At 44.0% G+C, this 19,630-nt stretch overlaps 2 protein-coding genes across 3 annotated transcripts; one reads left to right on the top strand and one right to left on the bottom strand.

Annotated features, from left to right (window-relative positions):
• The first annotated feature begins 36 nt into the window (after positions 1–36).
• LOC100826862 (tryptophan--tRNA ligase, chloroplastic/mitochondrial) lies at positions 37–5,246 on the top strand. The gene is made up of 15 exons (XM_003569734.4): positions 37–197; positions 320–442; positions 1,171–1,258; positions 1,530–1,571; positions 2,070–2,159; positions 2,254–2,376; positions 3,234–3,305; positions 3,453–3,565; positions 3,644–3,665; positions 3,770–3,835; positions 4,051–4,107; positions 4,218–4,264; positions 4,354–4,435; positions 4,606–4,695; positions 4,877–5,246. The coding sequence occupies exons 1-15, from the start codon at positions 148–150 to the stop codon at positions 5,009–5,011; spliced, it is 1,200 nt and encodes a 399-aa protein (XP_003569782.1). The 5' UTR covers positions 37–147; the 3' UTR covers positions 5,012–5,246.
• Positions 5,247–6,114: 868 nt separating this feature from the next.
• Positions 6,115–15,573, bottom strand: LOC100825924 (probable glutamate carboxypeptidase LAMP1). 2 transcript variants are annotated; one of them, XM_003569729.4, is made up of 12 exons: positions 14,448–15,572; positions 14,281–14,348; positions 13,142–13,223; positions 12,987–13,079; positions 12,744–12,896; positions 11,423–11,491; positions 11,146–11,233; positions 8,894–8,977; positions 7,129–7,217; positions 6,891–7,007; positions 6,665–6,805; positions 6,115–6,587 (listed from the first exon to the last, which is right to left on the bottom strand). In XM_003569729.4, the coding sequence occupies exons 1-12, from the start codon at positions 15,453–15,455 to the stop codon at positions 6,405–6,407; spliced, it is 2,175 nt and encodes a 724-aa protein (XP_003569777.1). In that variant the 5' UTR covers positions 15,456–15,572; the 3' UTR covers positions 6,115–6,404. The 2 variants fall into 2 exon arrangements, with proteins under 2 accessions (XP_003569777.1, XP_024315416.1); XM_024459648.1 differs by lacking the exon at positions 8,894–8,977 and having other exon boundaries at positions 14,448–15,573.
• Positions 15,574–19,630: the final 4,057 nt, after the last annotated feature.

Below are 19,630 nucleotides of genomic sequence, written 5' to 3'. Positions count from 1 at the left end.
CCCAGCCCGGCCCGGCCCGGCTCGCGTCTCCATCTAAAAACCCAACTCGGTCTTCCGCCTCTGCTTCCTTTCTTCCTCCATCCAAAGCCGCGCAGCCAAATCCGGAACAGAGCAGAGCAGAGCACGCGACGCCCGGGAAGGAACGCCATGAGCCGCGCGCTCCTCTCTCACCTCCTCCACCGCCCGCCTCTCCTCTCGTACGCACACTCTTTTTTCTGTCGTTCGCTGTGCTCCATCCCCTAAACGCTTCACCAGTTCACCTGTCGTCGCTGACGCTGAAACTTTTTTCCCCCTCCCTTCCGTTTGGCTTCGTGCGCAGGTCGAGGAGCGGTATCCGGGGAGTAGGAGCGCTGCATTCCCGCCTCCGCACCCTCCGTCTTAACTGTAGCGCGGCTGAAGCCACCGCCTCGGCCGATGAGACGCCTGCTCCTCCGGCAAGGAAGTAAGTCCCGCCCGTCCACTGCTCCTGTGGTGTTCGACGTAATGCGTCTTCTGGGCTTGCGCTTTGCTTTATGTTCGTGTAGTTCGGTGCGGACGCGCAGCGTGTTCACATCAGGGCTTACAAAGTTACATGGTTGTGTGCATTTTGTTGAAGGTTAGGTTACGTGATTGATTGCTTGAATTGTGAATGCAGTGCCGTGACGTTGTGTCTGTGGCTCTGTGCTAGGACCGTGCCACGACACTACCCCGGTATATGATGCAATGTGACATTACAGTATGCCAATCCCAGCGCATGCATTTTGCTAGCTCGTATAGTGTTGCAGAGGTGTTGGAAGGTTGGGAATGCCAACGCTACAACGCAGAACTGAGTTGTTCTTGCAGACCGTACTTTCTGCTAATCTTACGGTGAATGCTGATCTTAAGTTTAACAGAAAAATAAGACATGTTCGGTGAGCCAGTGCCAATTTTGCACGCTACATGAATACCATCATGAGTTCACTACTAAGAGGTTCCATTTAAGTTCTGAATAAAACTTTTCTTTTGTGACCAATATACAAACATGAGATCCATTTTCATGGAATTATTACTCATGGTTATGAGATGAATTTGTATTACCCTAAAAAATAATATTATGGAGTTATATAACAAGTTAGTGTTGTAGTCCTGTTAAATCTTTGCTTGTCTTGTTTTTGTAGTTTGAACAACAATTTATGTGTGTACCTACTGCAGGAAAAGAGTAGTTTCTGGTGTACAGCCAACAGGATTGGTGCACCTTGGAAATTATCTTGGCGCTATTAAGAATTGGGTTGCACTTCAGGTACTGCAGATTTTACTATGAAACTTTGTTGTTGTATCTAATTGGAGTGGAGGTGCTTTGGCTTGAAAGTTTATAAAGAAATGAAGGCAGGAAATAGGAATATAACAATAATTTGGTCAATTGCATGACTGGTTCAATTTTGGCGTTATTCCACTTCCGTCTAGTTGATATGTGTGCAAGAGCTAAGAGTCTAACTTATTCAGTCTAAACTGATATTCATTCTATTGATACTTCTGCATTTCCTTATTCTTTGTCTGGTAATTCCTTGCAGGATTTATACGAGACATTCTTTTTTATTGTGGACTTGCATGCGGTAAGCTATCTCACGGCCATCCTACAACAAAAACGCCATAAGTTTCCTTAGTTTTTCCTTGTTTGTGAATGTATTATTAATATAAGCAGCATCCCCTTTCCGGACAAATTGCGATGCTTTATTTTCCTTCCATGCTTAAATACTATTCTAACATAAGCCACAGCCGCATGATACCGGTGTCATACTTTGAGTTTCATCTCAGTGTCTAACCAGACCATATACTAAATTATATTGTTAACCAGATTTATCCTGTATATCTAAACTACGGTGTTACTACCTTACTAAACCAAGCATCTGTATTATGATGCTCCTGTTTCAATTGTTGCATAACTAATTCTGAAGATATTTATCTTCATGATTCATTTTCCGAGATTAACATTTTTAAATTTCATGTTTTAATTGTTGCATAACTGATTCTGAAGATATTTATCTTCATGATTCATTTTGCAAGATTAACATTTTTTTAATTTATATTACCGCTTTTTCCAACATTTCCAGATTACTTTGCCATATGAAGCACCACAGCTATCTAAATCTACAAGAAGTACTGCTGCAATATATCTGGCATGCGGCATTGATAGCTCCAAGGTCTGATTCACATAGTTATCTTATGCTTTATTTTTGTGTTTCTGTTGTGAGTACCTTCCTGTTGCTGAATGTTTTATGATGTTTTGTATTCCAGGCTTCTATTTTTGTACAGTCTCATGTCCGTGCTCATATTGAGCTGATGTGGCTACTGAGTTCTTCAACTCCTATTGGTTGGCTCAACAAAATGATCCAATTCAAAGAGAAGTCACGCAAGGCGGTGCGTCATTTGCTGTATGATAGCTTCACCGTCAACTTCTGTTTTAGCTGAATACATCATCAGCCTTCATAGCTGGAAGAGACTTAAAAAACAACAGCTTGGTTCACAAATATGCATGTCTCCTATGTTGTGGAGATCTGATATGTCATAATCAAATAATATCACCTTCATAGTTCATGATTGATATGAATATCTTGCCGTTAAAAGACTCTATATCAACAATATGAACTGATATCTGTTCCCAAGTGTTCTTTAAAATATCCTACTGAGCAATGGGAGGAAGGGAAAACGTTAAATTAAATACTTCCTTCAGTAATACCGATTAATGATTTGTTGTGCTTGTACTTTACAGGTGTATGAGTATGATCATATTTGTGTGACACCATTCTTGAGGCAGTAGTCATACTCGATGATAATCAAACCTTAGGTTATTATTTACACATGTGAATAATTTGAATTGATGCATTGTATTACAACATATTCTTCTTGCATTAGATTGTTTCCTTGGATCGGCATGTGTTGTGTCTTATGGTTCGCTTGTGTGCTCCGTTTGGTCACCAAGGTTGCTTACTTGACACCAAGGATGGAAGTACAGGCATGTCCTGGTCTGATTAATCATCAGACCACATGTGTGATGTCTTAAAGTGATATATGATTTCAGTACTTTGTCACAGTTATTAGCTTGAGCATTGCCATTTTACTAAAGGATTAGTTTCAGAATTTTAGTGACCAATTGAATCCAGGTTTTATTTTATGCATGCAAAATTAGTCCCTTTGCTCCTTTTATCGCACTGTTGAACTTGTTAGATTGCACTTCAAATTTATTTTATTGCTTATGTTCTTTTTTACATTACTAGGGTGATGAAAATGTTGGAGTGGCGCTTTTGACATATCCTGTTCTAATGGCTTCTGACATCCTTCTCTACCAGGTAAAGTTTGTATGTGGCTACCATAGCTTACTTAGGTCCAGTATAAAAAGCTCACATTAGTAACATATAATTAAACTTTTACCTTGTACTTTCTGTACTTCATTCTTTATGTTGATGTTAGCAATAGCTTATTTTCAATTATTGCAGTCCGATTTGGTACCTGTTGGTGAAGATCAGACACAACATTTGGAATTAACTCGTGAAATTGCTGAACGTGTAAACAATCTGTATGGTGGAAGAAAGTGGAAGAAAATGGGAGGGTGAGAAAAATAAATCATTTTGTGCATCTTTTGCCCATCCAGTAGCTGTCTGATAATGTTATATCTACATCCTTGCAGGAGAGGCGGTTCACTATTTAAGGTGTGTGTAGTCATGCATACACATGATTTAGCATCATTTAATTATTCAATACCTTCTGTGAAGGATGTTTTGCTTACTGAAATTTTTCCGGGTTGTTTATTTAGGTTCCTGAAGCCCTTATCCCTCCAGCAGGGGCCCGTGTTATGTCTCTAACTGATGGTCTTTCCAAGGTAATTAACCATACATTTAGCGTTTGATACCTGAACGCAAACTACGGTACTTTGCTGTGGTTATTATACTGCTAGTCTAGATGTTCATCCTTGGTCATATGCATCATGACTTGCAGAGCTGATTACATGCACATTTTAAAATACCTCCTCAATGTGCCTTTTGGTGATATGTATGTACTGTTCTGTTCTGATGTTCTTCTGTTTATTGGTGACAGATGTCGAAGTCCGCTCCTTCTGATCAATCCCGTATTAACCTTCTTGACCCAAAAGATGTAAGTGCAGAGTAATATGAATTGAATTGTGTGTTTTCATGTTCTTTTTTCCATCAACTGACCATGTTCATGCAATTGGATTTGTAGTCATAACTGTCTGACGCTTACAGGTGATCGTGAACAAGATCAAACGGTGCAAAACTGACTCGCTTCCTGGGTCTGTAGTGCCTCCCTCCTTTCTCACTCCAGCTTGAACTCATGTAGGCTTTGGTTATAAACTCATGTCATTGAATTTGTACACTCCAGCTTGGAATTTGACAACCCAGAGAGGCCGGAATGCAGCAATCTTCTCTCGGTCTACCAGATTATTACTGGGAAAACAAAAGAGGTACTTAACTTTTGCATGCTTGAATCCTACACCTGCACATCCAGAACGATGAAGCAGGATTCCCTGCCCACGGGTGATTTCATCTATGTTTGGCATCATGTTGTTGATTGATAACATAGTTTACGTGATTCAACACCCAAAATGATCTTGTTAATTATTTGGTCTCACAGGAAGTTGTTAATGAATGCCAAGATATGAACTGGGGGACATTCAAGGCTACCCTTACGGATGCTCTAATTGGTCATCTGCAACCTATTCAGGTCTGGTAAATCTCAGGGTTTGTGTGGTCTGGTCATGTTCAAATCCTTTGTTTACCCTATCCAGTTATAAATAATGATTATATACACTCCATTTTACTAACCAACACTAATATCGAGTATGATCAATTTCATCTTGCATTTGCCCCCTGGTTATCAAATTCCTCTTTTCACCTTTTTGTAGGTCCGCTATGAGGAGATAATGTCTGACCCAGGTTATTTGGATAATGTTCTGCTTGATGGAGCAGGGAAATCTTCTGAGATAGCAGATACCACCCTCAACAACGTATACCAAGCAATGGGTTTCTTGCGCAGATAGCATATGTTTCGCAACATTTCAGAACTACAAGTTCAGATTTTGTGTTCGAGCTGCAAGATAGTCAATACTAATCTTCTGCCACTTGTTGGCCCTTTTACATCTCCAATTAGATTAGCATGTTAATGCTGTTAATCATTTTGTTTGATGATACTTGGATTAACATTCTTCTTCTAATAGGATTGTTGATGAATTATTTATCTAAAATAAAGTGCCAACGTTCTTTATCTGGACCAAACTTTGACCAAAAGTTGCATTGGTAATATGAGATTATTGTGGCGCAAAAGATATATTGTCAGATTCGTATTGAAAAACTCTTTCTAATGGTATAACTTTTATATATATATCTATTACAATATATTAAATTGGAATCGGTGGTGATGGCTGGGTGCCGTTGGTCGGTCAACTTTGTTAAAATTACAATCAATATGCCACTGCCCCTTATTTTCTTTCCCTTTCGTCTTATTCACGATTTCAGTAGCAAAAATTCTACTGTTTAGATTTACCGAAAGTTATCGTACGGTCCAAATTTGTCACAACATAACGAACAGTCTTAAAATAAATCAATCTCTTTAGCATGAAATCCAAAATTCTTCGTATCCATCTCAGTATGGAAATCAATCCGAATCCAAACAAAAAATCTCGGTATTAATCTCAATATGAAAATCAATCCAATCAAAAAATCAATGTCCAGACTTCGCCTCCACCGGCTCGTGCTTGATACACTTTCCGTTGTTCCGTAGCATCGCGCGGGTCTTTTGCTAGTACTAAATATAATTTGAATAATTGTTGGTCAAACTGTGGCACGAACTTCAGTAGGAGCCTTATAAACCCAAACGCCGTGAGTACAATATCAAATGAGTAATACTACGAAGATATAGTATATAACAATAGATTTACTAAAACTATTTTGGAATTTAGATGTCGGTAGATGTTTCTATAAATTTAAAGTCACGGCTTATTATATTCAGGAACGGAGATGGTAATGGCGATTGCGAGCGTTTCAGGCCACTGAACGAACTAAAGAAGACTCAAAACGAGGCATTGAATCCGTTGAATCTTTGACGGTGCCATCTTTCCGTAAAATGCAAGGACGCCTGCAGATATGGTGTACCGCGCCTATACACGACTGGTGATAAATGCACTCAGATGAGGCTACATTTTGTATTTGCTTTTTATTTGAAACGACAATTTGCATAAGCTTGTTAGCCGTTGATGTAGCAGCGCACCCACAACAATTACCATTGCAGTTGTCCACACCTTCAACTACCAGCTCTAAATATAAGCATGGTCCTGCTAGCTGCAGCTGCGCCAACTTGCAACTTTGGGGAATGCGACGGTGTGAAGATTTTCACAAACCGTACGGTGGTTGATTGTATCAACAGGGCTAAAACAATCATGTCAATCCCCCACTTAGGACTAAAGCGGCCTGGTTGATAACTCTAGCAATCCTGTGAATCTCATGCTGTACAGATTGCCAGGACTCCGAAGTATTTGTTCTCTTTGCTGTCTGAATGGCATCGTCAGCACCTGGGTACACTTGTGCACCATAATCGTTGTACCGTGAAGGTGCATAAATCTGTGTGATTTCGTTTCTGTAAGCACAACGGTATGTAATGAACTGATAACATAATTTCCGAAACCACAGCAACTTACCATGTGTTTGTACCATGGTCTTCCAAACAGTCCTTCCCTATCTGTGAATGCCCGCTCAGTCATCATCAATCGGTCATTGAGATCTCTTACCCTCATAGGATTGTTTCTCCAAGGGGACCAAACTTTCCAAGTCTGTAGGACCTGATTAAGAAAAATAACTTAGAAAGCTCAAGGTTAAAACTAAGATCGAACAACAACAGGCAGCAATCAGAAGAACCAGATATACCTTAAGTTCAGAATCTACTTTTATAACTGCCCTGTTGAACTCTTTGATTGATTTGTGCAGGGGAGATACGCTGACAGGCATTCCTAGTACTCTCTCATTTATATCCACTGCACCATTCTGCTAAGCAAGAGCTACTGTGACGATCGTTCAAATTTAAACTTCTAATTACTGACAGACGATGTGCAGTTCCAAACAAGTTGGTCCATTATATATCTGAGAACTCTAATGGACAAGTTACCTCAAGCTCTGCAACATAAGAGCTGTAGTTGAAGGGTAGGATCTCCTCATCTGAAAGCTTCAAAGCAACAAGTCCCCATATGCTTGCCGCTACAAAGAGAGATGGTGTTAATTTGGGCGCAGGCTCATGCAAGTTGAGAGAACTCAGATGCCGCCTAACCGCGCTGCGCGGTCAAACGCATGGGCACGCAGTCGCATGTGATCGATGTTTGGTAGCCTAACCTAATACAGTCCTTTTTTCAGGTAAGCCCGATTCAGTCCATCTCAGTCTATTCCAGAAATTTGAAAGTTCCCAGAAATTTGAAAGTTTGTCAAAAATAAATAGGAAATCTGTCCCCGAAAATTTGAAAGTTAAAAAATGGAAGCCCATCTGAAAATTTTGAAAGTGCGTCCAAAACAAATGGAAGTTCCATCCTAGAAAAAATTGGAAGTTTGTCCAAAAGCATTTAGAAGTCCATCCCAGAAATTTGAAATTTTTTCGAGAAAAGAACAGAAAGTTCCTGAAAGTTTGTCAAGATTTGTTGAAAGCTCATCTACAATTTTGCAACTTCACTCTTCTTCAAAAATATTGAAAGTCTGTCTCAAATTTTGAAAGGTCGTCCATATCTTCCTCATAAAACTGAAAGCTCATTTCTTGGTTAGCATTTTCAGGGAGTTGGTTAGATAAAAACTGAAAGCTGCATGGGGTGAATGTTGTCCGAAACTGGCCGCATGGGATTTCCCATGCGGTAGTCCATGAACTAACAAGCCCCCATGAAAGTATTCTGCAAACGAAACAAAATTTAGCACAACACATTTAAAATGATGAACTCAAGCAAAAGTAGATATGAATCATATGATAGACAGTGCATATTTCATTTTATATAGATAAGGAGTCTCTCAACATATGTGCTCTAGGACAACTCTCGAAGTAGATCACTACAAGGTTTGGACCGCAACAAAGAAGAGAATGGTTCGATGCTTACCATGTTTCTTCTTGGTTAAACAGTTGAAGAAGCATTCTTGTGATGATGTCAATATATCATAACACATGCATCACTAAGGGCGCAGACACAAGGGTTGACACAAGGGGGGTGGGGGGGTGGGGGGTAGGGTGACTCCTAGTCCTCCAGTATTTTATGTTTGTTGGATCACTTATTCACTATATGGTTAGATTTGTGCTTGTCCCATTTTAGCAATGTCCCACGAGCCTCGGTTATTGTTTTTGTTATGTGCCTGCTACTGGATAGATCATAGATTGCCATGACAAATGTACATTTGTTATGGGCAGAGGAGCCCGCGGAGGCATATGCTGGCATGAGTATAAGGCCATCTTTTTATCACAAAAAAGAGAGGATAAGGGCCAGTGCAACAAATAAAAGAGCAGCTCGAGGGAAATCTGCTTGTGGAGAGGGGTTAATGTAATGGGGAGGGTAAGCTGCTTTCGAGAGGGGTTACTGTCATTGGCAGAGTTTGTGGGCCCTCCTACAAAGGAGGAAAGTGTCAAAGATAAATTTTGTTAGCAAAGTGGTGATTTTATTCTTTATATGGTCAAGTCAAGTCTTCCCAAATCCCAGCGAAGGGACAACATGTACTCATTATCAATGGGAAGAATAAACTAGTAAAGATCTAATCTCGACCTCTCCCTTCTAACCCTCTCAATCCCCAGCACCATAGTTGGCCTACCGTCGCATAGACCCAACCTTGTGGCACTCATGGATCTTAGGACCGATACCAATTTTAGCACTTGGCAAGTGGCAACCATGTAGGTAGAGCAAAGGGGGTACCTGCGACATGTCTGCGGAACAAAGGATCTCCAAACTTTTCCATCCACGCGAAGTCATCATACAAGCTATGGTACACCGCATATCCTGCAAACAAGTAGCACTCTTATTCGATTCAATAGAACAAGAAATAAGTCCATTTTACCCCCCTCAACTAATCGAGAAGTTCAAAAAACACCCTAAACTATGAAACCGGGTATTTAACCCCCCCCCCCCCCGAACTTTCAAAACCGGACGCCCGACCCCCCGGGCCTGTTTCCGCCTGGTCTGGGCGGTTTTGACTGGGTTGACCGCCACATTGGCTGCCTCTCTGGCACTGCAACGTTGGCTTCAAGAGGCACACATGAACTACAGCAAGTGTAATAGCAACAGTCACAACATACATGAACTTCTTGCTCATCTCTTCTAGTTCAACTCGCAGGCCATTGACCACCTTTTCCAGCTCTTCAATCCTCGGGTCCTGTGAAGCCAATTCAAACTCCAGCTTCAACTTCTCTTCTTCAATCCTCCTCAGTTCATTCTTCAGGCCATGCTCCTATGTCTTCTTCCTGAAACCACCGCAGAGACTGTTGGAATTTTGGGTTAGGCCCAAGGCCCAATCTGAAATTAATTCCTGGAAAATCTCAAAAGCCCATTCATGGAGTGGGATGAGGAAGTGGGAATAGTCCCACCTTGCTAGTTTAGGGGGAGTTGGACCAATATATAAGGTATGTTGGTTCTCACCTCTTGAGCAAGTGAGCAAGGGAAATCCCCACGCGCGCTCCTCCTGCTCCTCCTCCTCCACTCGCCTCGCCTCGCCACGACGCGCGCGCGCCGCGTTTCGTGGATCAATTTCGATTTCGAGTTCGAGTTCGAGCCGTGCCGGGTCAGTGCGGGGTGGGGTCGTGCTTATCTTTTTGGCAGTCGGAATCCGTTGCGGACGCGTAACAAATCCCGATAATTGCGGAGTCGGTTTTGGTTTCCTAAACCGAACCGAAGTCCGCCTGCGTGCCTATATAATAAGACGACCGCGGCCTCCGGACGTACCACGCCACAACCCTAGCCGTCACGCCCACGATCCAATCTCGCTGTTCGCCGCCAACTGCTACTCCATCCCGTCGACTGCGTGCACGGATCGCCGGGAGAGCAGGCCTCCGAAACCCCGACCTTCGAGATCCTGCCCGGGAGACGGTCGATAAGATTTTTGGGGAGCGTTCTCACGCGACTGCTCGCTTCTTCACGTCCCTGTTTCATTGGCATCTTCATCACCAATGGCCGACGACCTCGGAGATCCTGTGACTCAGGCTGCCGCTCTAGCTCAGCAGCAGCAGGCTGCCCAACTCCAAGCCCAGGCAACTGCCGCTGCACAGGCGCAAGCGCAGGCGCTGGCCGCTGCACAGGAGGTAGTCAAGGCTGCTGCTGCTGCCGGCGTGAACATCGACGCCGCCGGACTCGTCACCGACCTCAACAAACAAACACAAGAAAAGAGTACAGCACCGTACGTAATCTGCTCTTTCTTGTTGATTTTGATTAGTTCTATTATTCATGCCGTGAAATTAGATGAGTTTTATTGATGTGCGTTGCTATTTAATTTGTCTAGTTTGCATGATATAATATGCTACATGTTTTACACATTGTTTTTCTGGATTAAATATTCATCGAAATTACCTAATTATTCAACAGAGACGCTCGTCCATCATCTGAAATACCCCAGCTCCAGGCCAATCTTCCCCCTCTTCAAGGAAGTCAGGCATCTACCCGCAAATCAAATCGATTACATACAAATCAGAGGGGAAACCAGCAGAGGAAAGAGAAGGAAAACCAAATCGAATAACGGCGACGAACAAGGGTTCCTCTGGGCGACGGAGCTAAAGAACAGAATTGAGCGAGAGAGAAGACAGAGACGGGCTTGGGCGCGGGGGTGTGTGTGTGGGGGGGGGGGTAAGACAGGCTCAAATAGCCCGCCTGCCAGCATGGCAGTGCCAGAGAGGCAGCCAACGTGGCGGTCAACCCGGTCAAAACCGCCCAGACCAGGCGGAAACAGGCCCAGGGGGGTCAGGTGTCTAGTTTTGAAAGTTCGAGGGGGTTAAATACCCGGTTTCATAGTTTAGGGTGTTTTCTAAACTTCTCGATTAGTTGAGGGGGGTAAAATGGATTTATTTCATATGACAAAATAGGTTCTCAATCATTCAAGAGGAATGCAAATAAGAAATCATTTCAAGGAAAGTACCTTAATGAACATAGGTAGATAAGAAGAGAAAAAACTTAGAACAAACCTGACCCAATAGAGATGTCGATTGAAGGAATACCAATATGTTGAACAAAGGCAGAATAATCTGATCCTCCACCTCCTAACCTTCCAATCTTAATATACAAGTGTGTCATTAGCACTCTTGAATTTCATCAGAAATCTTAAACTTGCATCAACTAGAACAAAACGAAATAGAACTATGCCTAAACTACACGTAATATTTCCTGTACATGCTGAGTGCTCAGAATACTGAAAGAACAAGTTCCTGTGACATGTGTAGCTAAACATTAATAAATGCATACCAGAGGAGAACCATCAGAAGCCATCCACAAGTCATACAGACTTTCTGTTCCATTATCAGGATTTTGAACCTTCCTCAAAAAGAAAGAAACAAAAGAGCATTAAGAGAACTCCATCACTGATTATCTCTTTGATTTTAGTAGACACTCCTACTGAATTACACTACCAGCTCGTTTGGCATCCATCCAAATGAAATGAAATCCAATTTTTGATAGGATTTCATTTGGTTGAATTTGAATTCCGGGCTCAAAAATCATGTTTGTCTACCACATGGATTTGTAGAGTGCGAGACAATTTCAGAGAAATGATGGCTTTTAGAGAGGAATTGGGGTTAGTTATAGTGTGATTATAGTGTGATTCCATGGAATTTGAGATAGAATTCCTGTGGCCAATTCCGTGCCAACCGAACAAGTTGGTTTTTGGAATTCAAAATGAATTCCAGAATTCTAGGCCCAAATGATGGGTGCCAAATGAGCTGTACACAGTAAACAATTCCTTCTTGCAAATGTACCAATAAAAAGCAATGGAATAACAAACTGAGTCATGCAATTGCTAACTGCTAGATAGAAAAGAATTTACATAATTAGTTGCTCGACTCTCCCCCCTGGAATAATTGCATGAGCCCCGCAATTTGGGTCCCTCGTAACTTTGGTCAAATACAACATAATTGGTTTGTGCCTAACTGTGCCAAAACTAAGGACACGTTGGTTCATCTTTACTCCTAGACAGCAGTCTGTTCATGTTCAGGACATGCCACCTGTTAATCTGGCACAAACGATTGACATGAGAGCAGGCATACGTGGTTTCATCTCAGACAAATGGTAGTAACAATTTTCTATTATTTTTAAATATCAACAATTTTATATTTCATACCCTTTTTAAATATGTACAGCAATTTTATAATTCATAGTTCATACCCTCGCATGGTATTATACTAGTAAATTAAACTCGCCAAAGTTTGGCACATTTTCTTTTGCCTTGCCTTAAGGTTAGGTCACCAAAATTTGAACCTCTTTAGTTAGTATAAGAGATGTGCCACGTTTTTGTAAGTTATTGGCATGTGGGACCAGGTTCTATAAAGGGAATCTTGTCGCATGTGAGGCTACAGACCAAATAGACACAGTACCTAACTAGGGTGTGGCAAGGTTTACGAAAGAGGCCTTGGCCAAATTGTGGTTTCGCACAAAATCCTCTAGACCTTATCCACCTTAATTATATAGCACCTGGAAACAAACGGCCCTAGGCTGGTTGGATCAGACCAACATTACTGTATATCTTTGCTATTGATAGACAGACATGTTTTATTTCAAACAAGGATGATACCTGCTTACTCGCTTGCTTAAGCAACTGATCAAGTTGAGGAGTGGCCGACACATCAAATCCAGAACTAGATACCGCGATATCAACATTCAGGTAAGCAACAGTTCTCAAAGTTAGCATTGCCCTGTTCTCTTCAACCCATTCAGTGGATCCTATCTGCATTTTATATATAAAATTAGTATAAAAAGGGCAGGTAAATTGCTTGAAAATAGTCGGGGGGGGGGGGGGGGGGATTGAGAGAGAGACCAGTCCGTACTCTTCGGCATCCCAATTACACAAGATGATGGTCCGACGAGGTCTCCAACCCTTCTTTTGCAGCTCAGACAACCTTTGAGCTAGCTACATTCAATGACAGTTAACAAGCAGAAGGGGTGACAATAGGACAACCGAAAATGTCATACCTCAAGCAAGGTTGCCGTTCCGCTGTTCGGGTCAGCTGCCCCAAATGTCCATGCATCACGATGGTTACCAAGGATAACATACCTGTATGTGCATAATAGTTATCTGTAAAATGCATGTATGTACTATTGTTGCCGGGGTGTCAAGTTAGTCGTAGTTTGTTTTTACATAACAGCTCTGCGAGACATAAACAGCTCTCCACCGCAAGTCATAAACGGCTCCACAAGATGCTGACACGCCAACATGTTGCTTTGGTCATAGACATGTCATCATGTCGGCCCATATGGGATAGCCGTATCACTAAACAATAGGCAGAAAACCAACCTAGTAATGACCACAATCCCAATCGACTGCCAATCTCAGTGAAGCACCTAACCGATTGGTAGCCTGAGCTAACCGCTGTCTAGCTCTGCTCGCCGGGGCAGCAGCCCTTGCTGCCAGTAAATGCGATTGCCAAGTGCTGCCACGAGAACACATGTGGGGAAAAGAGGAAGGGGCCGTGAAGGAGATTGAGGACATCACTCAGGGGTTTTCTGCATATCGTTCAGAGACTTCAGTCATTCCGTTATCCCATGTGGGCCCTTGTGCCGATGTATTCTCAGTCAAATCACCACGGTAAGTATTCAGCACCTCGCGGGCTGGTTAGGGCTGCGATGAACAACTTAAATAATATTGAGACTCAAATATGCAGTTTTCTATAATTAGGACTAACTTGACACCCCAACAATAATAATAGGAATGTGCATGCATTTTACTCTTTAGTTTACAGGGCATGCATTTCTGTACTGAATTTCATTTACTTGTAAAATCAACAGTGCTAGTAAATGGATGAATTATTATGGAGGAACATGTTCACATCAGAATTTATCTAATCAAGTACCCAAAGGATGAAGTCTGAGTCTGCGTAGTTCAATTCAGAAGACTGGAAGTCATAAATTTGTTGAATGTTAATCCAGGGTGCTAACGCTGTAGCTTTATGCACGGATTTGGGTTAGTCATAGCCAGAGGGCACAGTGCTGTCGAGACTCGAGAGTAGGGGGCAAGTTTGTGGGGGCGCTGAAGAGTACGGTGAATGGTGGGCGGTTTGGCCATTTGGGGATACTGACAATGACAATTCCAACCAGAAACGTGGAGAGTTTACCTATCAGGTTCTTCTTTCCCTTCAATCACCGAAATAACATTCTGAATAGTAGCCATCGTCTCATTCCCCTACAAAGCACTCCACAAAAGGATCACTCTCTGGACTCTTGATGTAAGGATGTAGAACAATAAAGAGCAAAAGAAGATCTCATTTCCACAGCAACTTACTATATATGTCAAATTGAGTACTGCTGGACCGGGGCCGAGGCGATAAACCGGGGCGCCATCACTGCCCTGCCAATCCTCGGGCGCGACATCTCCGCCGATGAGCTGTAGTATCTCCTGCCCGTCCCTTCCCGACACCGGCAGCGCCGGTATGCCGGGCATGTCGTCGGTGGCCATCGCCTCCGCGACGCTGACGCGCTCGCACCCTTCCGACGACGCCCACAACGGCGTCGTGGGATCCCCAACCCCTTTGAATGTGCTCCCCACCTGCACGCCGGTCGGCGGCATCCATGGTCCATCCGGGAAGGTCTTTCCCAGCGCGTAGTCCTTGGCATCTGTGTATATCACCGCTGCCGCCGCACCAGCTTCATGGGCGTTTTTCACGATATCGCCACGGTACACCTTGCCGTAGCGCGCAAGGGCGACCTTTCCAGTGACGTTTACCCCGCGGGAGGCAAGATCGGCATAGTCCTCCGTGCGGCCGTAGTTGGCGTAGACGACCTCGGCGGCGGCCGAGCCAGAAGCGGCGTAGGCGAGGAAGGTGGGGACTGCCTCCGCCGAGGCCGCAGCGGAGGGGTCGTCGGGGTAGGCGTCCTGCACCAACGCGAAGGCGGTGGTGGCGCGGCCTGGCGCGGAGAGGGAGAGGGAGCGGTGGACGGGGTAGGAGAGCAGGACGGAGTAGGGCGTGACGCGGGTGGGGAAGGAGAGGGAGGAGAGCGTGGAGACGACGTGCTCGGCGGCGAGGGCGTTGGCCGGGGTGCCCGCTAGGTGGGGGCGGATGGTGAGCGCGCGAAGGTGCGCGGCAGCGGTGTCGTTGGAGCCGAGGGAGAGGAAGAGGGATTGGTAGTAGGACGGGGCGGGCGCGGCGACGAGGTGGTAGTAGGCGGCGAAGGTCGCGGCGACGAGGAGGGGGAACAGGTGGAGCCTCGCGGTCGCCCGGCGAGGAAGAGGAGGTGGCGGGATGAGCGGGGTATGCGCGTAGGATTCGTCGTCGCCGTGGGGCGGCGGCATGGCGGCGTAGGGAGGCGAGATGGTGCCTCCGGGGATGGCTGGTGACTGGTGAGTAGAGACGAGCCGGAGACGCCGGCCGGGACCGTTTCTGGTTCTGTACTACAGTACCTTTTGGCTGACGCTGCGGGCCCGGGAGCTATGCCGTCGTAGGTCGTCCCGTCGTAGCCTATGCGACGTTTACGTTATCCGTCGCTGTCGTCGGGACAGCGTGGTGTGAGATTCGTCGTATACTCTAAAATCGGAATATATTTCTCAAGAAAACAATTTGGAATATATTTTTCTCTCCTTTCCGTAGAGTGGGCCTGGCGGAGTTGGTGGAGACGTGGATTGATTCCGGTTGGGCCTTTGTTTAGTATATTTTCGTTTTGTACGTGGGGCTGTAGACTTCTAGTGACGTCCTGACGTGGACCTGAACATTTTGTTTGTGTAGGTTATGAAATGTTGTGAGTTGGCTGGGCTTGCCAGCCCTTATTCAGATGGTCTTTCTTTGAACTTCTGTCGCCTGATGTGGGCTGCACGGGCTGAGATTCTGTTGAGACGGTACTGCTCGGCCTGCTACATGTTACTTTTTTTTTTACAGCATGTTACTTAGCTTGATAGCAGACCCTAAAAAGAAAAACTACAGGAAAGAAACCAACGTTTCGATCTTACTCCCAGTTGATTCCCCTTGCATCCAACACCCAACCTGTAGTTTGTGTGGAGTCGAAAGGAGAGACGCCGGGTAGTTTTGATACGTTTTTGTAATAAGGGTTTTCCGTTTTCCATGATGGTGATAGGGTCATACATGTATTGATGTAAGGTTTCTTGGCTCCTTTCCCATCATGGTTTATTCGGTGGTCTTATTGCTTTTCACAGCTTCTATTCTCGTAGTTTTGATCTTTTTTCACCCTCTCCACACCAAGGGTGCGTCCGGAGATGCCTCATGCACGCCTCCCCCTTCATGGTGGCCATGGACGATCTGATCATGGATCGAATCAGTTTCGCTGGTCCACTTCTTCCACCTCCGACCAAGAAGCACCCACCCGTCCCCGCTTGCTAGTTACTAATTCATTCCGCAGTGCAGTGCAGATTGGTGGTACTAGATGTTTAGGCCGTGCGACTCGATGGCGGTAGATGGGAAGAGCTCGGTGGCGGTGGGTGGCGTCCGACCTATCAGAGACGAGGAGAACTGGAATCGATCAAAACAGAAAGGGCAGAGGCAATCTCGCCCTGAAAAAACCGGCACGTGGGTCGAGATGGAAAAATGAGTTTAAAAATAAGAAAGTCAAAGTCACAAAGAAAAGAGTGTTATTTTGTCTAAGGCAAGGGAAGGTGTGCTTCTCGGGAAAAGACCGAACAAAATTGTGGCATTTTGTCAAATTTCCCAATGAATCGAAGATGGAACATGGATAGTATTTATGCATGCCGCTTTGGCTCGGAATTGTGAACAGAAGAAAATGACAGGAGAAAGATCTGTAACGGCGCTCATTTGTCCCCAATTTACGATCTGTCGGTGCTACGGTTTCAACCTTTTTTTCTGAAAAAATGCTTGAATTTGCATGCGGGCAAACAACACTGACCTGTCTAAAGAAATGTAAACATTGACGACGCACTGAATTAAGTACTACAAAACATGTGACTTTGAGTTGCTGGTCAAAGGAAGCCACGGAACAAAAACACTGATGATCTTACAGTACTCTATAGGTCGGACTGACAGATGAACGCGAGGCGTACGGTGAGCTAAGAGCGGCTTTGATTACCCCAATCAGCGCGGCCGATGACTCGAGTAAGCATCCAGTACGACAGATTAACCAGATCCAGTGGATTGCTTCGTAGTACTACTACGACCAGCAACTCAGTGTTAGAGCGATTATTACATCTAGCATGTACATACACCAGCAAGACCGCCACCCTGAACTGACGCGTTTAATTGATTTCTCTTGTGGTTAGGAAAGGTTGCCATGGACGGGCATTGTCCTGCTCGCGCATAAATTAACTGAAGTACGCACGGGCAAGGCGAAAAAAGGGTTTCATCAATCAAACAGCAATGGCTCAACAGATGCTTAAGAAACACAGAAAGGTTCCACACTTCCACTCCATATTCTAGAGCATCTGAACTCTGAAGCGGCGAACAGCATATGACAGGTACAGCAGCACGAATGAGTAGTCAAGAGCCATCTTGGGGGGCGCCCAACCGTTAATTGATTATCCTTGCATTTACTTAAGCTAATTAACTGACATCGCGTACGTTAGGTAGACGAGAATGGGGGCAAGCGCGGTGCAAATTCGAGCTGGAATCGAACCAGAACTACCCGCTCCAGTACACATCCACGATGTGCCGCTGCCGTGTAACCCCGAATTAGTGCACGGTGCATGATCGACACGGCCGCACTACTGTCCCGTATCCACGTAGTAGCAGCGGCGACACGCGGCTGGTGGGTGGGCCGCTGTCCTCTTGCTGAAAGCTGAATAGACGACAACCTGTAGCAAAGGCGGTCGAGTTTGGCCGGTATTGACTCGCCGGCCGTGATCGTAAAAGCGGCAGCAGATCTGTCGAAGCGCGGCAGTGCGGTCCCGGCCGGAGCTGCTTCGGAAACCGCGACGTTTGGGTTTTAGCCCAGAGGGGACGAGCATAGCGGTGGTCACGGGCGCGGCGGCAAAGACGAGCAGAGCTTTAGATCCGGGCGGTAGACCTAGACGCATCGACGGGTGACGACTGACGACTGGGCAAACATGAACGGGACAGAAATTGAAAGGATGTCGCGTTTGCAATTTAGCATCCCTGCGTTGCCTGACTATTTCATGGTGTACAGGCCATTTTTTTTGCGAATTACAGGAGATAAAGATTGATAAAATGCGTCAACTTAAATGCGCTCTCCAACAAAATTTCACCACTTATATCAATAAAATCTCCAATAAAGACTGATACAAAACGTCACACGTTTGGTTAGTGAACAAGGATTTCATTGCCATGTTTTCATAAATGCGTTTGAAATGATTAGAGATTTCATCGATCTTTCATCTGATGCGTTTATTTGAGATTTCATGAATACAACTTAAAGTTTTCAAGTCTTTACTCCCTCCGTTCCTAATTAATTGACGCTGGCCATTTTCTAAAAAAAAAACCAATTAATTTACGAAATCAACATGCAGTACACATCTTTAATTGAACGTGGATTGTGCGTTGACTTCAAAAAACTACAGGTTTTTTATGCAAAAGTTCTGGTAGAACGTGAACTGCAGGTCGATTTCAGAAAATAGCAATGTTTCTTTTTTGTAAAATTTCCGGCACCAATTAATTAGGAATAGAGGGAGTAGTGAAAAGAGATTTTTATCGTACGTCACTCCAAATAAACCTTTTATTTTGGGAACCTTCAGTTTCTTTAAAACAGCTTCTTCTATTTCGAAGTCAATCGGAAACTTGTTTATATCTGAACAACGTTTTTTTTTCAACAAAAAATATATGTTCTGCAATTTAAACATCAGAAGGTGCGATTTGATTGACTTAGAAAAAACTAATTTTCATGTGACTTGAGTACCAGATCAGTTCTTTCATCAAAAGCTACACTTTATTTTTTGCAGGAAAAACTTACTTGAGTAAACTCACAAAATCTCCATCGATGTTACTATGCTTGGCATCTTGATCCAATATTAAGCAAATGATTAGACATTCAGAAATCAAATGTCGTTTTTCAGGTTTGCAATGTAAGGTTAAATTTGGGTAGCTCGCGATTGGAAAAAACATGAATATGTACACAACCAAAATTGACAATTCACGAAAAACATATCAAATTTTGTATGGCAGTGAGCAAAGTTCGATGGAGTTTTAGCATTCATTTTGGTGACAGGGGTATTGTGAACATTTCATCATGCAGCTCGAGAAATAAGCTCCAATTAAGAACAGAAACAAAGACAATTGGACAACAAATTTTCAGAGACTTTTTGGCGTATTTTCTGTAAGTAGAAAAATGAGGAAATTGCACCGCTGGTCCATGAACTTGGCTGGCGGGTTCACTTTAGTCCATCAACTTGTAAACGGTGCACCGTTATTCCAAATCTCGCTTAGCTCACGGTTCTGGGCGTTAAGATGCCACGTGGCAGCTCACGTGGACGGGGGCAAGTTGCTAGTTTATGGTTTCGGACAGATTCATGTTTCAAACAATTTAACAGTTCAAGGGAAAGATTGTACACCCTGC

This window comes from Brachypodium distachyon, chromosome 2 (assembly GCF_000005505.3).
Source record: "Brachypodium distachyon strain Bd21 chromosome 2, Brachypodium_distachyon_v3.0, whole genome shotgun sequence".
In the NCBI taxonomy this organism is placed as follows: Eukaryota; Viridiplantae; Streptophyta; class Magnoliopsida; order Poales; family Poaceae; genus Brachypodium; species Brachypodium distachyon.
The sequence above is the reverse complement of the archived record's forward strand: the minus strand, read 5'-3'. Positions and strand labels throughout refer to the sequence as shown.

Excerpts from the sequence above, each read along its gene's own strand:
- LOC100826862 (XM_003569734.4), top strand. The coding sequence starts at position 148 with ATGAGCCGCGCGCTCCTCTCTCACCTCCTCCACCGCCCGCCTCTCCTC. Across the intron at positions 2,160-2,253 it reads GCGGCATTGATAGCTCCAAG|GCTTCTATTTTTGTACAGTC; the intron begins GTCTGATTCACA and ends TTTGTATTCCAG. Across the intron at positions 3,566-3,643 it reads AAGTGGAAGAAAATGGGAGG|GAGAGGCGGTTCACTATTTA; the intron begins GTGAGAAAAATA and ends ACATCCTTGCAG.
- LOC100825924 (XM_003569729.4), bottom strand. The coding sequence starts at position 15,455 with ATGCCGCCGCCCCACGGCGACGACGAATCCTACGCGCATACCCCGCTC. Across the intron at positions 11,492-12,743 it reads TTAAGCAAGCGAGTAAGCAG|GTTCAAAATCCTGATAATGG; the intron begins GTATCATCCTTG and ends TTTTTGAGGAAG. Across the intron at positions 8,978-11,145 it reads CGACATCTCTATTGGGTCAG|GATATGCGGTGTACCATAGC; the intron begins GTTTGTTCTAAG and ends ACTTGTTTGCAG.